Source organism: Dreissena polymorpha, chromosome 9 (genome assembly GCF_020536995.1).
Source record: "Dreissena polymorpha isolate Duluth1 chromosome 9, UMN_Dpol_1.0, whole genome shotgun sequence".
In the NCBI taxonomy this organism is placed as follows: Eukaryota; Metazoa; Mollusca; class Bivalvia; order Myida; family Dreissenidae; genus Dreissena; species Dreissena polymorpha.
This window is the reverse complement of record NC_068363.1, coordinates 601167-615820: the sequence shown is the minus strand read 5'-3', so window position 1 is coordinate 615820 and position 14654 is coordinate 601167. Positions and strand designations below refer to the sequence as shown.

Genomic DNA, 14654 nt, shown 5'->3' with positions numbered 1-14654 from the left:
TGAAGTTACTTATTATTATTTATGTATTTACATACTTTTAAAAGCAATAATATAGTCAATGACATTTATGTTGTAAGGTTTCTTAGACGATTGTCATAATTAATAAGGTTGGAATAACTGACAGTTTCGCGCCGCGAAAAAGTGGCGACAACTTTTTTGGGGCCAGTGGAACCCCTGGAAAACGCACCAATAACAACTGAGTAGCCTCAGTTCATACAGGAGAACGTACCGATAACAATTGAGTAGCCTCCGTTCATAAAGGAAAACGTACCGATAACAATTGAGTAGCCTCAGTTCATAAAGAAGAACGTACCGATAACAATTGAGTAGCCTCAGTTCATAAAGGAGAGCATACCGATAACAATTGAGTAGCCTCAGTTCATAAAGGAGAACGTGCCGATAACAATTGAGTTGCCTCAGTTCACAAAGGAGAACATACCGATAACAATTGAGAAGCCTCAGTTCATAAAGGAGAACGTACCGATAACAACTGAGTTGCCTCAGTTCATTCAGGAGTAAAAAACAGTAAAAAGTTTGGTCGTTCTTGGACGTGTCGACGTTACTAATTGATTAATGAGCAAACTGATAAATTAAATTTGATGCTATTGTTTTTCTTTAATTTGAGCGGCTATGAAATATTTTTTCAATTATATAATTTAGTTAACATCTAATATTTAACATCTAAGCAATGTTATATGCCATTTCACGACATGTATTACAACTTCTTACTGAAAACACAATATTGATTTGTGATATTTGTACTAACTAGAAGTGGTTTAATTTGATTTACTTAATTCTAGCGTACCCTAAACGGTAAGCATTATTTTTCTTTGATAAACGTCAAACCATGGCGATAAAAATTATTGTTTTAAAAACTAATTACCATTCTTGTGTTTGCTTTTTAATTGCAATGACAATGCCAAGTTGTTGTTGTTGTTTTTTTGCAAAATATATATTGTTATTTATTGTTTGTTATTTATAAGTTTTCCGCAAGTCTTCAAACAGTTGAGCTCACCATACATTGATCTTTACAATAAAGTAACTCCAGTTTTACCATTATTTCGTTGTGCTGTTCATATATTTCAGTTATTGTATTGGCCTGAAGCAGCTTTTACTCAATACAATAAAAGAAATATATGAACAGCACACAGGTACTTTCTTTTATTAAATGAGAGATAAGTGGATGGTAATAAATTGTTTTCTTGGTATTTTGTGACAAGATGACACTCTTGTGTTTGTATCTGCATTACATTTAGAGATTGATAGTGTCAGCGTTCCTTTTTTATTTGCTTAATTAAATGTGTGTTGGATTTGTAAGAGTTTGAATTGTTTGAAATCGAGTTAAACTTGAAGTATGCAGTTATACATGCGTTTATGATATTTTAATACTAACCTCAAGTATTATTTGCAATTTTTAATATCAAGCATTGTGTATGAAAACAAATATCGTGTCGAACAATCCATATATAACAAGACTATTGCCAAGCAATGTATGTCCCTTACCGGCTCCACCATTGTCAGATGTTTAAATTGTTGCCATATTTTTCACGTAGAAACAAAATGAAATGACGTGCATAATGCCCATATTGCCATCTATCCATGTTTCAAGTTTCATGAAAAAGTATGAAGAATTGTTAGTTATCGCAGGATCTAGAAAAGTGTTACAGACTGATGGATTGACAGACTGACAGACACACAGAGCGCAAACCATACGTCCTCTCCGGAAGGGGACAAAAATGCCCTATGGACGATTTCCTAGTTTAAAATTCACCTCTCAACGTCACCTTGATTTTTGAGCAAGAGTCTTATACGCAAAACTTCGTCTCCAGGTGTTGTAATTTAATATATTTATAGCAATATATTATAAACTGTATTTAGCCACAAAACTACCTTTGACCGCATAGTAAACTTGGCGCTATTACAGTCCGGAAAAACTACATTATGCTCAATGAGAAGATTAAGATCTAAATGTTACCTTGGCTTGATAATGAGACGAGTTTTGCGCGTGACACGTCATCTCCTCATGGTGGATAGTTGTGGTAAGTTATTGCATGGTTACAGAAGAGTCCGGATATGTCGATTTTTGGTAAAGTTTTACTTTTAATTTCTAATTTGACGTTAACATTTTTCTTATAGGTTGGGAAACGGGCTTTACACGCGTCATACCGTTTTCAAATGTTTAAGACATTTTTAAAATTAAATTCTAAATGACAAAGTTACAGTCCGGACATATTACGGACGGACTAGCGATAGCTCTTGCACACACAGCTGCAATCAACGATTTAGACACCTAATAAGACCATTTGGCAAGTGGGATCGACAAACAACAGTAAACGTATGCAGTTTTACGTGCATAAATGTAATATAAATAATACGATTCATTAATTTTGAAACATCGATCAATTTGTAAGGAAACAAACATTTTATCAAAATTCTTCGCGATAGAGAGACACTAGGATGTTGAATAATAAAGTAAAGTGAATGGATAATGTGTATCTGTTTCAATTAAATCATTTTATCAGGGTCGACGATGAAAATTCCTCCTCCTAGCTTGATAAACGTTATCTACCATGTAGGTACATTTCACACTATGAAGATGTACTAAATTCTGTGTCGTTCTTAACGAGATAAATTCACAATTTGATATGTTATATCAAATGTTGAAGCTCATGCTATTTGAATACGTTTATATGCAAATCTGGCATTTAATTGTTGTATGTTGCACGTAAAATGTCAGTTATGCCAATATTTTCTATAAAATAAAGATGTAAATAAATCAATAATTGCTTGTGCTTCATCGCTTCATTTTTGTTTAAATTATTCTTAAGATCAGTTATCGGACCTAATAAGGCACCAGTAGTATTAATGTTAATATTGCATGCATTTATTTTATATTCAAATACAGACACATTAATTTCATATGGGACAATCAGATGTGAGTTAAGATCGAAATCTCGAATTTGTCATGTAAAGGTTATTGACCAAGAGATACAACAAAATACAGGTAAAATAAAGTATTTTGATCAAAGGTTATACAAGATATAATAAACTGATGTGTAAGTTTCATTGAAGAATATCCCCGTAAATTGTTCATTAGTTGACTTGAATGTTCAAAACGAGTTTGTGTCAAATTAATACAAGGCCACTTAAGGGCATATGTATTTCACGAAAACTACGTATCTGGAAGTTTATCAGGTCGTTCCGCGCCTAAGACTGCATTATGTAAGGACCCGAGTGTGTCCCAGCACGTCTACCTGATTAACTTACTTCACTTACGAAAGGTGTGACGAATAAAATACTATTGCTGCAATTTAAAGCTATATGGTTTTTCCTGAAAGACATTTAATTTTGGTGCTTAGTCGGGGAGGGGTACCCGCAGAAAACTCCACCAACCAAACTCTGATGCACCGGGAGCGCGCATTGAAAACGTGTCGCCGGGGATGAGAAGCGCATATTCAATCCGATGCGCCCAGCATGAAGCCTTCACGAATACCACAGTTTCAGGCGAATTAATCCCCACTCTCTAAATGTAATACATATAAACACACAACGATGCAAACATGTCACAAAATACGCCCGTTTAAAGGTCTGATTACCTTGATATGTGAAGAACATAATTATTTGTGGTAAAAATTGTTCGAAAAATGATTGTGTTGATGATACATTTAAAACTATTTGATTTAGAGGGCGGACAATGTAAGTGTTGTCATGTTTATACTTCAAAGGCCCCACAATTTAGGAGTTACTTCAATCAAATTTGCTGGTGGTTGAGGTTTTATGCCCACTATATTATCAACAAGTTTCATGATGATCAAATTTACACTGTTTGAGTAAGAGAGCGGACAACGCTGTCGGACGCCACCCGTCATTTTTTTCCCACAATAAGTACCATTTTTCAAGAGGAGTATGAAAATGATTTAAAAGTTTCACCATTTTCTTGTTTCACCATTGATAGAAAATGGTAAACGACGTTCGCTAACTCAACTTGATATGTGATTTGAATGCAAACGCTAGTAATTTGAAAATCGTTTTAGATGTGTTTCTGACTTTATTTAATTATACTTATTTCTTCAGTGTTATTTTAACAAACATCTATATTTAATACTATATCATATGATATCGCAAATAAACATCATGAAACACAATTCGTGATATCCGTTCGTGATATTCGGCATATTTGTGTCCAGTTACAACCTTTCAACTCACAAACAAATTAGCATTTTGTTATGACATGGAAACCAATCATTTTTTTCAAATTTTTTGAAACTTCAAAATAGTCAAATGCCAGTATATTAAATTTTTACCGAAAAACTTTATCACATTTTATTTTTTGAGCAATGCAATTATTTCTCTACAAAAATCCGGTAGATCTTTGGGCAACCGTGACGTCACCATGTTGCGGTCAACGACAACCGGACAGTCCGAATAATCGGCACCAGCATTTTCCACGTCGTCTTTGATCGCGGAAAAGCACGTGACCTTCCGACCTCTAATGACCTTAGCGGATATTAAAACCCACGGGCCGTGACATATGGACGCCAGGACTTTTCCGGCAGCGTCAAGGTCACGAACAAGGGAGAGAATCCGCTCGTCCCGACGCCAGTAGTCCGGGGCAAAGCCTCCAGGGATTATCAGACCATCTATGTCCGCTGCCTAGAAATTTATAAGTTGCATTTAAGAAAATTACATTACAATTATTCATTATTTTCTAAATGTTCGGAATCTTCTCGACACTGTTATTCTCTAAAGTTTCTCGAGTAAAAAATATAACATTCAATATGTTTATATACAAAATATATCGGACTAATGAAATTCCAAAAGTTGTTTAATGATATAAATAAATTTATGTCCTTTAGTCAGTATATTTAAGGCGAATGACGAATAGCCGGATCAAGACAATATAATTATATAAAGAAAACGGCATCGAACATAAAAATGATTAAAGATGGGTACACCGCCTTCGAACGTTTAAAGTCTCTATAACGCTCAAAATCAACGAAAATTGTGTAATGTATTTCGTAAAATAAAGTTAACACCTAAACAAACAGTGTTCCTTTTAGCAATAGCCACAATTTCAACGCTAGATGTGGTATGATTAGATAGATTTGTGTAGATATAAAATGCTCGTTTTTATCTATTTGTGACACAATAAATTCCATTTTAATTTCCCGCGAATATATCTATTCATGTGACACACAAACACCATGTTTATGTTCATGTGGCGTATTAATAGATATCGTTGCGGGAAATTAAAATGGAATTAAATATGCAAAACAATAATAAAACGAGCATTTTGTATCTACAAACATCCATCTTACCAGACAACATCTGGCGTTAAAAGTTCGGCTATTGCCATAAGGAACACTGATTTTTTAATTGGTTAAGTTTATTTACGAAAAATTGTACGAAATTTTCCTTGAATTTGAGTAGTTATGCTTCTTTAAATTAAATTTAAGTCATAACAGATTCAAGTAACCCGCTCTTTGTATTCATCATATCTATAAAGTGCATACGTCTTAAATTCTTTTATCGGACTTTTGAGGTTTATACAGTATTTCAGTCACATTATGGCGGGAAATAAACATTCGTACTATATTCGTGAGCAAACAGAGCCATCAAAGCACTGAAAACTTTTCTGCTTGGATTACCGGTAGACGAGGATGGAAACGGTCGTCAAGATTATTCCATCAATAATATTTAAGATGAAAACCAATCGCCACTAAGTAAGTAATGTGACCGTGCTGTGAGTCGCATTGGCTATCTATTTTGACTGTACTGATAGAGCACGGCCATCTCGGCTAAATGGCTTGCTTACTTTTAATACGAGGTTGATTAAATCAGAATGCATGAGTATGATATGGGACTTAATATGACCATATCTTCTATTTCGGACACTCACACACATATTACCACCATATAGAAGCGAGTGAACAAGAAATATTTTTACCAAAAAAACGATCGGTGTTGAAATTTACACTGAAGTCATGTTGCCCCTTATGTATTACAAAAGTAAAGCGATAATTGGTCCCATACCTTCTTGGACCCTCGATTTTGTCTACTTCTTATGGTGAATAAGTAAACAGATTATCTCAAGATATTGAATATGGTTAGATATTGAATACTAGAAAAGATGTGGCATAATGCTCACAAGCGCAAACAAAACAGAACACCATAGTTGTACAGCCGTTACCTGTATTTCGTCAATGCCGTACTCTGCTTTGCACGGGTATCCGTTTTTGGAATTGTAAGTCTTCCCTTTTTCGGGCCCAACTGTAAACGCCTCATGGCCCTCTTCTTTCAGTCTGTAATAGGGGTACCACAGTTCGATATCTTCATAGTTGAACTCCGTTAAAATACCTATCTTTTTGGTTGACATCTCTTCAATCAAATTACAATTTAAGTCGAAAACGAAAGCGGAAGTAAACCGGTGTTCAGAGTTTAATCTTAAAACACATGCTAAATACGACTGCAAGCTAAACGGAACGAAGTATTTATATTATCCCCCTAAACACGGGCAAACATATTAATGCAACCTTTGGGATAATGTAAGAATATGCAGGAAGTCTACGACCATCCTTCGCTACAGTATCTCTGATTAGGGTAGTTGTAAGTTACTGGTAGTGGTATTATAAAACTTAAGTGCTGCAATTTTAGTCTGTAATCTAAATGTTCTCAATTGGTCTGCATTTTATTTTTCCGCTTCGAATATAAGATTGTTATCGGGGTGTCATTGTATCCAATATAGATATGACACCAATAACGGTACCAATAGATATTACACGTCAATCAAATGAGGATTGATACAATAAATATTGTTTACAAAGATATTGTATACGGATGAAGGATTCTTAGTAGAAATCAGATATTATGATAAAATTAGTTACCATATGTATGCGTTTAAAAATTTAAATCTCAAGTTTTTAATCTATTACGGGAACTATTTTGCGTTTGCTTCAAACATGAGTCGAGAAGGCCACAGGTACAAACGGTCTATGGACGCTTAATTACCGGTTAACGTTAGCAGAAGGATATGATTTCCGTTAGCGAATTTGTAAAAATATAAAATAAATGTGTAATAATTATACTCAGACTTTAAACGTTTTTTTTTCCGAGCGAGTATCATACGTTGTCAAGTATAAGGCGTGTGGATGAGTGCAACGATACACTACGGAGCATGAAACAAATATGTGGTGCTATATAATTCGATAGCGCGCAATATTATTGTGAATAAATTCTACTGAGATATGCAACATTATCTTTCTTTGAGCGAGAATCAACCTTTGCCAAGTTAAAGGTATGTGAAAAAGCTGTATAATGCGCTTCAGAGCAAAAACAACACATGCGCCATGTCTATTTGGAGTTATATGTGCCGAAACCATGAATCGTGCACTTTTTGGAAATAATTGAACAGCGTTTATGGCAATATATGTGTATAAATTATACTAAAACGCGCAACGTTGTCTGTCCCCGAGCGGGTATAATCCATTGTCAAGTCTGAGGCATGTGATTGAGTGCAACAATACACAACGGGGCATTAGCAAAATATGTGAAACATCTTTTGGTGTTATATTTTCAGATAGCGCAATGTGCAATATCTAGTTGGAGTTACATGACCAACGATGTGCAACGATGTCTTGCTCTCTGCCAGTATTTACCATTGTAAAGTTAAAGGCTTGTAAATAACTCACACAACACGCCTCGATGCAAAAACAACGCACGTGTTATATCTATTTGGAGTACTATTTTCAATTGCACGGGTGAATGGCACATAATGTGCATAATATAGTTGGGATTTCCTGACCAGGGTGTATCGGACATATGCTAGGCGTGTGATTCCGTAAAATATTTCATTTCGGACCATTCACATCACCTGTGCTCTATCGGACTGGACTTGATTTTTTCCATAGTACAGAAAGTGCTATATCTGTTTTGAGTTCTATTTATCCTCAAACGCGCAACGGTGTCTGTCCACGAGCGGGTATAAACCATCATGCATTCTGAGGCATGTGAATGAGTGCAACAACACGCTGCGGGGCCATTAACAGAATATGGGCAACCTCTTTTTGGTGTTATATGTTGCGGTATATGTATAGCGCACAATGTGCAATATCTAGTTATATCTATTTGGAGTACTATTTTCAATTGCACGGGTGAATGGCACATAATGTGCATAATATAGTTGGGATTTCCTGACCAGGGTGTATCGGACATATGCTAGGCGTGTGATTCCGTAAAATATTTCATTTCGGACCATTCACATCACCTGTGCTCTATCGGACTGGACTTGATTTTTTCCATAGTACAGAAAGTGCTATATCTGTTTTGAGTTCTATTTATCCTCAAACGCGCAACGGTGTCTGTCCACGAGCGGGTATAAACCATCATGCATTCTGAGGCATGTGAATGAGTGCAACAACACGCTGCGGGGCCATTAACAGAATATGGGCAACCTCTTTTTGGTGTTATATGTTGCGGTATATGTATAGCGCACAATGTGCAATATCTAGTTATATCTATTTGGAGTACTATTTTCAATTGCACGGGTGAATGGCACATAATGTGCAAAATATAGTTGGGATTTCCTGACCAGGGTGTATCGGACATATGCTAGGCGTGTGATTCCGTAAAATATTTCATTTCGGACCATTCACATCACCTGTGCTCTATCGGATTGGACTTGATTTTTTCCATAGAACAGAAAGTGCTATATCTGTTTTGAGTTCTATTTATCCTCAAACGCGCAACGGTGTCTGTCCACGAGCGGGTATAAACCATCATGCATTCTGAGGCATGTGAATGAGTGCAACAACACGCTGCGGGGCCATTAACAGAATATGGGCAACCTCTTTTTGGTGTTATATGTTGCGGTATATGTATAGCGCATAATGTGCAATATCTAGTTATATCTATTTGGAGTACTATTTTCAATTGCACGGGTGAATGGCACATAATGTGCATAATATAGTTGGGATTTCCTGACCAGGGTGTATCGGACATATGCTAGGCGTGTGATTCCGTAAAATATTTCATTTCGGACCATTCACATCACCTGTGCTCTATCGGATTGGACTTGATTTTTTCCATAGAACAGAAAGTGCTATATCTGTTTTGAGTTCTATTTATCCTCAAACGCGCAACGGTGTCTGTCCACGAGCGGGTATAAACCATCATGCATTCTGAGGCATGTGAATGAGTGCAACAACACGCTGCGGGGCCATTAACAGAATATGGGCAACCTCTTTTTGGTGTTATATGTTGCGGTATATGTATAGCGCATAATGTGCAATATCTAGTTATATCTATTTGGAGTACTATTTTCAATTGCACGGGTGAATGGCACATAATGTGCATAATATAGTTGGGATTTCCTGACCAGGGTGTATCGGACATATGCTAGGCGTGTGATTCCGTAAAATATTTCATTTCGGACCATTCACATCACCTGTGCTCTATCGGACTGGACTTGATTTTTTCCATAGTACAGAAAGTGCTATATCTGTTTTGAGTTCTATTTATCCTCAAACGCGCAACGGTGTCTGTCCACGAGCGGGTATAAACCATCATGCATTCTGAGGCATGTGAATGAGTGCAACAACACGCTGCGGGGCCATTAACAGAATATGGGCAACCTCTTTTTGGTGTTATATGTTGCGGTATATGTATAGCGCACAATGTGCAATATCTAGTTATATCTATTTGGAGTACTATTTTCAATTGCACGGGTGAATGGCACATAATGTGCATAATATAGTTGGGATTTCCTGACCAGGGTGTATCGGACATATGCTAGGCGTGTGATTCCGTAAAATATTTCATTTCGGACCATTCACATCACCTGTGCTCTATCGGATTGGACTTGATTTTTTCCATAGTACAGAAAGTGCTATATCTGTTTTGAGTTCTATTTATCCTCAAACGCGCAACGGTGTCTGTCCACGAGCGGGTATAAACCATCATGCATTCTGAGGCATGTGAATGAGTGCAACAATACGCTGCGGGGCCTTAACGGAATATGGGCAACATCTTTTTTGGTGTTATATGTTGCGGTATATATAGCGCGCAACGTGCAATATCTAGTTGGAATTATATGACCATGGTGCAAAGGCAATGCATATGTACACATTTTGCTTCGATGTCCAACGATGTCTTGCTCTCTGTCAGTATTTACCACTGTAAAGTTAAAGGCTTGTAAATAACTCACACAACACGCCTCGGTGCAAAAACAACGCACGTGTTATATCTATTTGGAGTACTATTTTCAATTGCACGGGTGAATGGCACATAATGTGCAAAATATAGTTGGGATTTCCTGACCAGGGTGTATCGGACATATGCTAGGCGTGTGATTCCGTAAAATATTTCATTTCGGACCATTCACATCACCTGTGCTCTATCGGATTGGACTTGATTTTTTCCATAGTACAGAAAGTGCTATATCTGTTTTGAGTTCTATTTATCCTCAAACGCGCAACGGTGTCTGTCCACGAGCGGGTATAAACCATCATGCATTCTGAGGCATGTGAATGAGTGCAACAACACGCTGCGGGGCCATTAACAGAATATGGGCAACCTCTTTTTGGTGTTATATGTTGCGGTATATGTATAGCGCACAATGTGCAATATCTAGTTATATCTATTTGGAGTACTATTTTCAATTGCACGGGTGAATGGCACATAATGTGCATAATATAGTTGGGATTTCCTGACCAGGGTGTATCGGACATATGCTAGGCGTGTGATTCCGTAAAATATTTCATTTCGGACCATTCACATCACCTGTGCTCTATCGGATTGGACTTGATTTTTTCCATAGTACAGAAAGTGCTATATCTGTTTTGAGTTCTATTTATCCTCAAACGCGCAACGGTGTCTGTCCACGAGCGGGTATAAACCATCATGCATTCTGAGGCATGTGAATGAGTGCAACAATACGCTGCGGGGCCTTAACGGAATATGGGCAACATCTTTTTTGGTGTTATATGTTGCGGTATATATAGCGCGCAACGTGCAATATCTAGTTGGAATTATATGACCATGGTGCAAAGGCAATGCATATGTACACATTTTGCTTCGATGTCCAACGATGTCTTGCTCTCTGTCAGTATTTACCACTGTAAAGTTAAAGGCTTGTAAATAACTCACACAACACGCCTCGGTGCAAAAACAACGCACGTGTTATATCTATTTGGAGTACTATTTTCAATTGCACGGGTGAATGGCACATAATGTGCAAAATATAGTTGGGATTTCCTGACCAGGGTGTATCGGACATATGCTAGGCGTGTGATTCCGTAAAATATTTCATTTCGGACCATTCACATCACCTGTGCTCTATCGGATTGGACTTGATTTTTTCCATAGAACAGAAAGTGCTATATCTGTTTTGAGTTCTATTTATCCTCAAACGCGCAACGGTGTCTGTCCACGAGCGGGTATAAACCATCATGCATTCTGAGGCATGTGAATGAGTGCAACAACACGCTGCGGGGCCATTAACAGAATATGGGCAACCTCTTTTTGGTGTTATATGTTGCGGTATATGTATAGCGCATAATGTGCAATATCTAGTTATATCTATTTGGAGTACTATTTTCAATTGCACGGGTGAATGGCACATAATGTGCATAATATAGTTGGGATTTCCTGACCAGGGTGTATCGGACATATGCTAGGCGTGTGATTCCGTAAAATATTTCATTTCGGACCATTCACATCACCTGTGCTCTATCGGACTGGACTTGATTTTTTCCATAGTACAGAAAGTGCTATATCTGTTTTGAGTTCTATTTATCCTCAAACGCGCAACGGTGTCTGTCCACGAGCGGGTATAAACCATCATGCATTCTGAGGCATGTGAATGAGTGCAACAACACGCTGCGGGGCCATTAACAGAATATGGGCAACCTCTTTTTGGTGTTATATGTTGCGGTATATGTATAGCGCACAATGTGCAATATCTAGTTATATCTATTTGGAGTACTATTTTCAATTGCACGGGTGAATGGCACATAATGTGCATAATATAGTTGGGATTTCCTGACCAGGGTGTATCGGACATATGCTAGGCGTGTGATTCCGTAAAATATTTCATTTCGGACCATTCACATCACCTGTGCTCTATCGGATTGGACTTGATTTTTTCCATAGAACAGAAAGTGCTATATCTGTTTTGAGTTCTATTTATCCTCAAACGCGCAACGGTGTCTGTCCACGAGCGGGTATAAACCATCATGCATTCTGAGGCATGTGAATGAGTGCAACAACACGCTGCGGGGCCATTAACAGAATATGGGCAACCTCTTTTTGGTGTTAAATGTTGCGGTATATGTATAGCGCATAATGTGCAATATCTAGTTATATCTATTTGGAGTACTATTTTCAATTGCACGGGTGAATGGCACATAATGTGCATAATATAGTTGGGATTTCCTGACCAGGGTGTATCGGACATATGCTAGGCGTGTGATTCCGTAAAATATTTCATTTCGGACCATTCACATCACCTGTGCTCTATCGGACTGGACTTGATTTTTTCCATAGTACAGAAAGTGCTATATCTGTTTTGAGTTCTATTTATCCTCAAACGCGCAACGGTGTCTGTCCACGAGCGGGTATAAACCATCATGCATTCTGAGGCATGTGAATGAGTGCAACAACACGCTGCGGGGCCATTAACAGAATATGGGCAACCTCTTTTTGGTGTTATATGTTGCGGTATATGTATAGCGCACAATGTGCAATATCTAGTTATATCTATTTGGAGTACTATTTTCAATTGCACGGGTGAATGGCACATAATGTGCATAATATAGTTGGGATTTCCTGACCAGGGTGTATCGGACATATGCTAGGCGTGTGATTCCGTAAAATATTTCATTTCGGACCATTCACATCACCTGTGCTCTATCGGACTGGACTTGATTTTTTCCATAGTACAGAAAGTGCTATATCTGTTTTGAGTTCTATTTATCCTCAAACGCGCAACGGTGTCTGTCCACGAGCGGGTATAAACCATCATGCATTCTGAGGCATGTGAATGAGTGCAACAACACGCTGCGGGGCCATTAACAGAATATGGGCAACCTCTTTTTGGTGTTATATGTTGCGGTATATGTATAGCGCACAATGTGCAATATCTAGTTATATCTATTTGGAGTACTATTTTCAATTGCACGGGTGAATGGCACATAATGTGCATAATATAGTTGGGATTTCCTGACCAGGGTGTATCGGACATATGCTAGGCGTGTGATTCCGTAAAATATTTCATTTCGGACCATTCACATCACCTGTGCTCTATCGGATTGGACTTGATTTTTTCCATAGTACAGAAAGTGCTATATCTGTTTTGAGTTCTATTTATCCTCAAACGCGCAACGGTGTCTGTCCACGAGCGGGTATAAACCATCATGCATTCTGAGGCATGTGAATGAGTGCAACAATACGCTGCGGGGCCTTAACGGAATATGGGCAACATCTTTTTTGGTGTTATATGTTGCGGTATATATAGCGCGCAACGTGCAATATCTAGTTGGAATTATATGACCATGGTGCAAAGGCAATGCATATGTACACATTTTGCTTCGATGTCCAACGATGTCTTGCTCTCTGTCAGTATTTACCACTGTAAAGTTAAAGGCTTGTAAATAACTCACACAACACGCCTCGGTGCAAAAACAACGCACGTGTTATATCTATTTGGAGTACTATTTTCAATTGCACGGGTGAATGGCACATAATGTGCAAAATATAGTTGGGATTTCCTGACCAGGGTGTATCGGACATATGCTAGGCGTGTGATTCCGTAAAATATTTCATTTCGGACCATTCACATCACCTGTGCTCTATCGGATTGGACTTGATTTTTTCCATAGAACAGAAAGTGCTATATCTGTTTTGAGTTCTATTTATCCTCAAACGCGCAACGGTGTCTGTCCACGAGCGGGTATAAACCATCATGCATTCTGAGGCATGTGAATGAGTGCAACAACACGCTGCGGGGCCATTAACAGAATATGGGCAACCTCTTTTTGGTGTTATATGTTGCGGTATATGTATAGCGCATAATGTGCAATATCTAGTTATATCTATTTGGAGTACTATTTTCAATTGCACGGGTGAATGGCACATAATGTGCATAATATAGTTGGGATTTCCTGACCAGGGTGTATCGGACATATGCTAGGCGTGTGATTCCGTAAAATATTTCATTTCGGACCATTCACATCACCTGTGCTCTATCGGACTGGACTTGATTTTTTCCATAGTACAGAAAGTGCTATATCTGTTTTGAGTTCTATTTATCCTCAAACGCGCAACGGTGTCTGTCCACGAGCGGGTATAAACCATCATGCATTCTGAGGCATGTGAATGAGTGCAACAACACGCTGCGGGGCCATTAACAGAATATGGGCAACCTCTTTTTGGTGTTATATGTTGCGGTATATGTATAGCGCACAATGTGCAATATCTAGTTATATCTATTTGGAGTACTATTTTCAATTGCACGGGTGAATGGCACATAATGTGCATAATATAGTTGGGATTTCCTGACCAGGGTGTATCGGACATATGCTAGGCGTGTGATTCCGTAAAATATTTCATTTCGGACCATTCACATCACCTGTGCTCTATCGGATTGGACTTGATTTTTT

The 14654-nt window shown here is 38.0% G+C and overlaps 1 protein-coding gene across 1 annotated transcript; it reads right to left on the bottom strand.

Moving 5' to 3' along the window:
* Window positions 1-4028: 4028 nt before the first annotated feature.
* Window positions 4029-6446, bottom strand: LOC127846423 (protein/nucleic acid deglycase 2-like). Its single transcript, XM_052377649.1, has 2 exons — window positions 6191-6446; window positions 4029-4653 (listed from the first exon to the last, which is right to left on the bottom strand). The coding sequence occupies exons 1-2, from the start codon at window positions 6374-6376 to the stop codon at window positions 4324-4326; spliced, it is 516 nt and encodes a 171-aa protein (XP_052233609.1). The 5' UTR covers window positions 6377-6446; the 3' UTR covers window positions 4029-4323.
* Window positions 6447-14654: the final 8208 nt, after the last annotated feature.

Coding starts and splice junctions, on each gene's coding strand:
- LOC127846423 (XM_052377649.1), bottom strand. CDS start 6,376: ATGTCAACCAAAAAGATAGGTATTTTAACGGAGTTCAACTATGAAGAT. Junction 4,654..6,190: donor ACGGCATTGACGAAATACAG/GTAACGGCTGTA, acceptor ATAAATTTCTAG/GCAGCGGACATAGATGGTCT.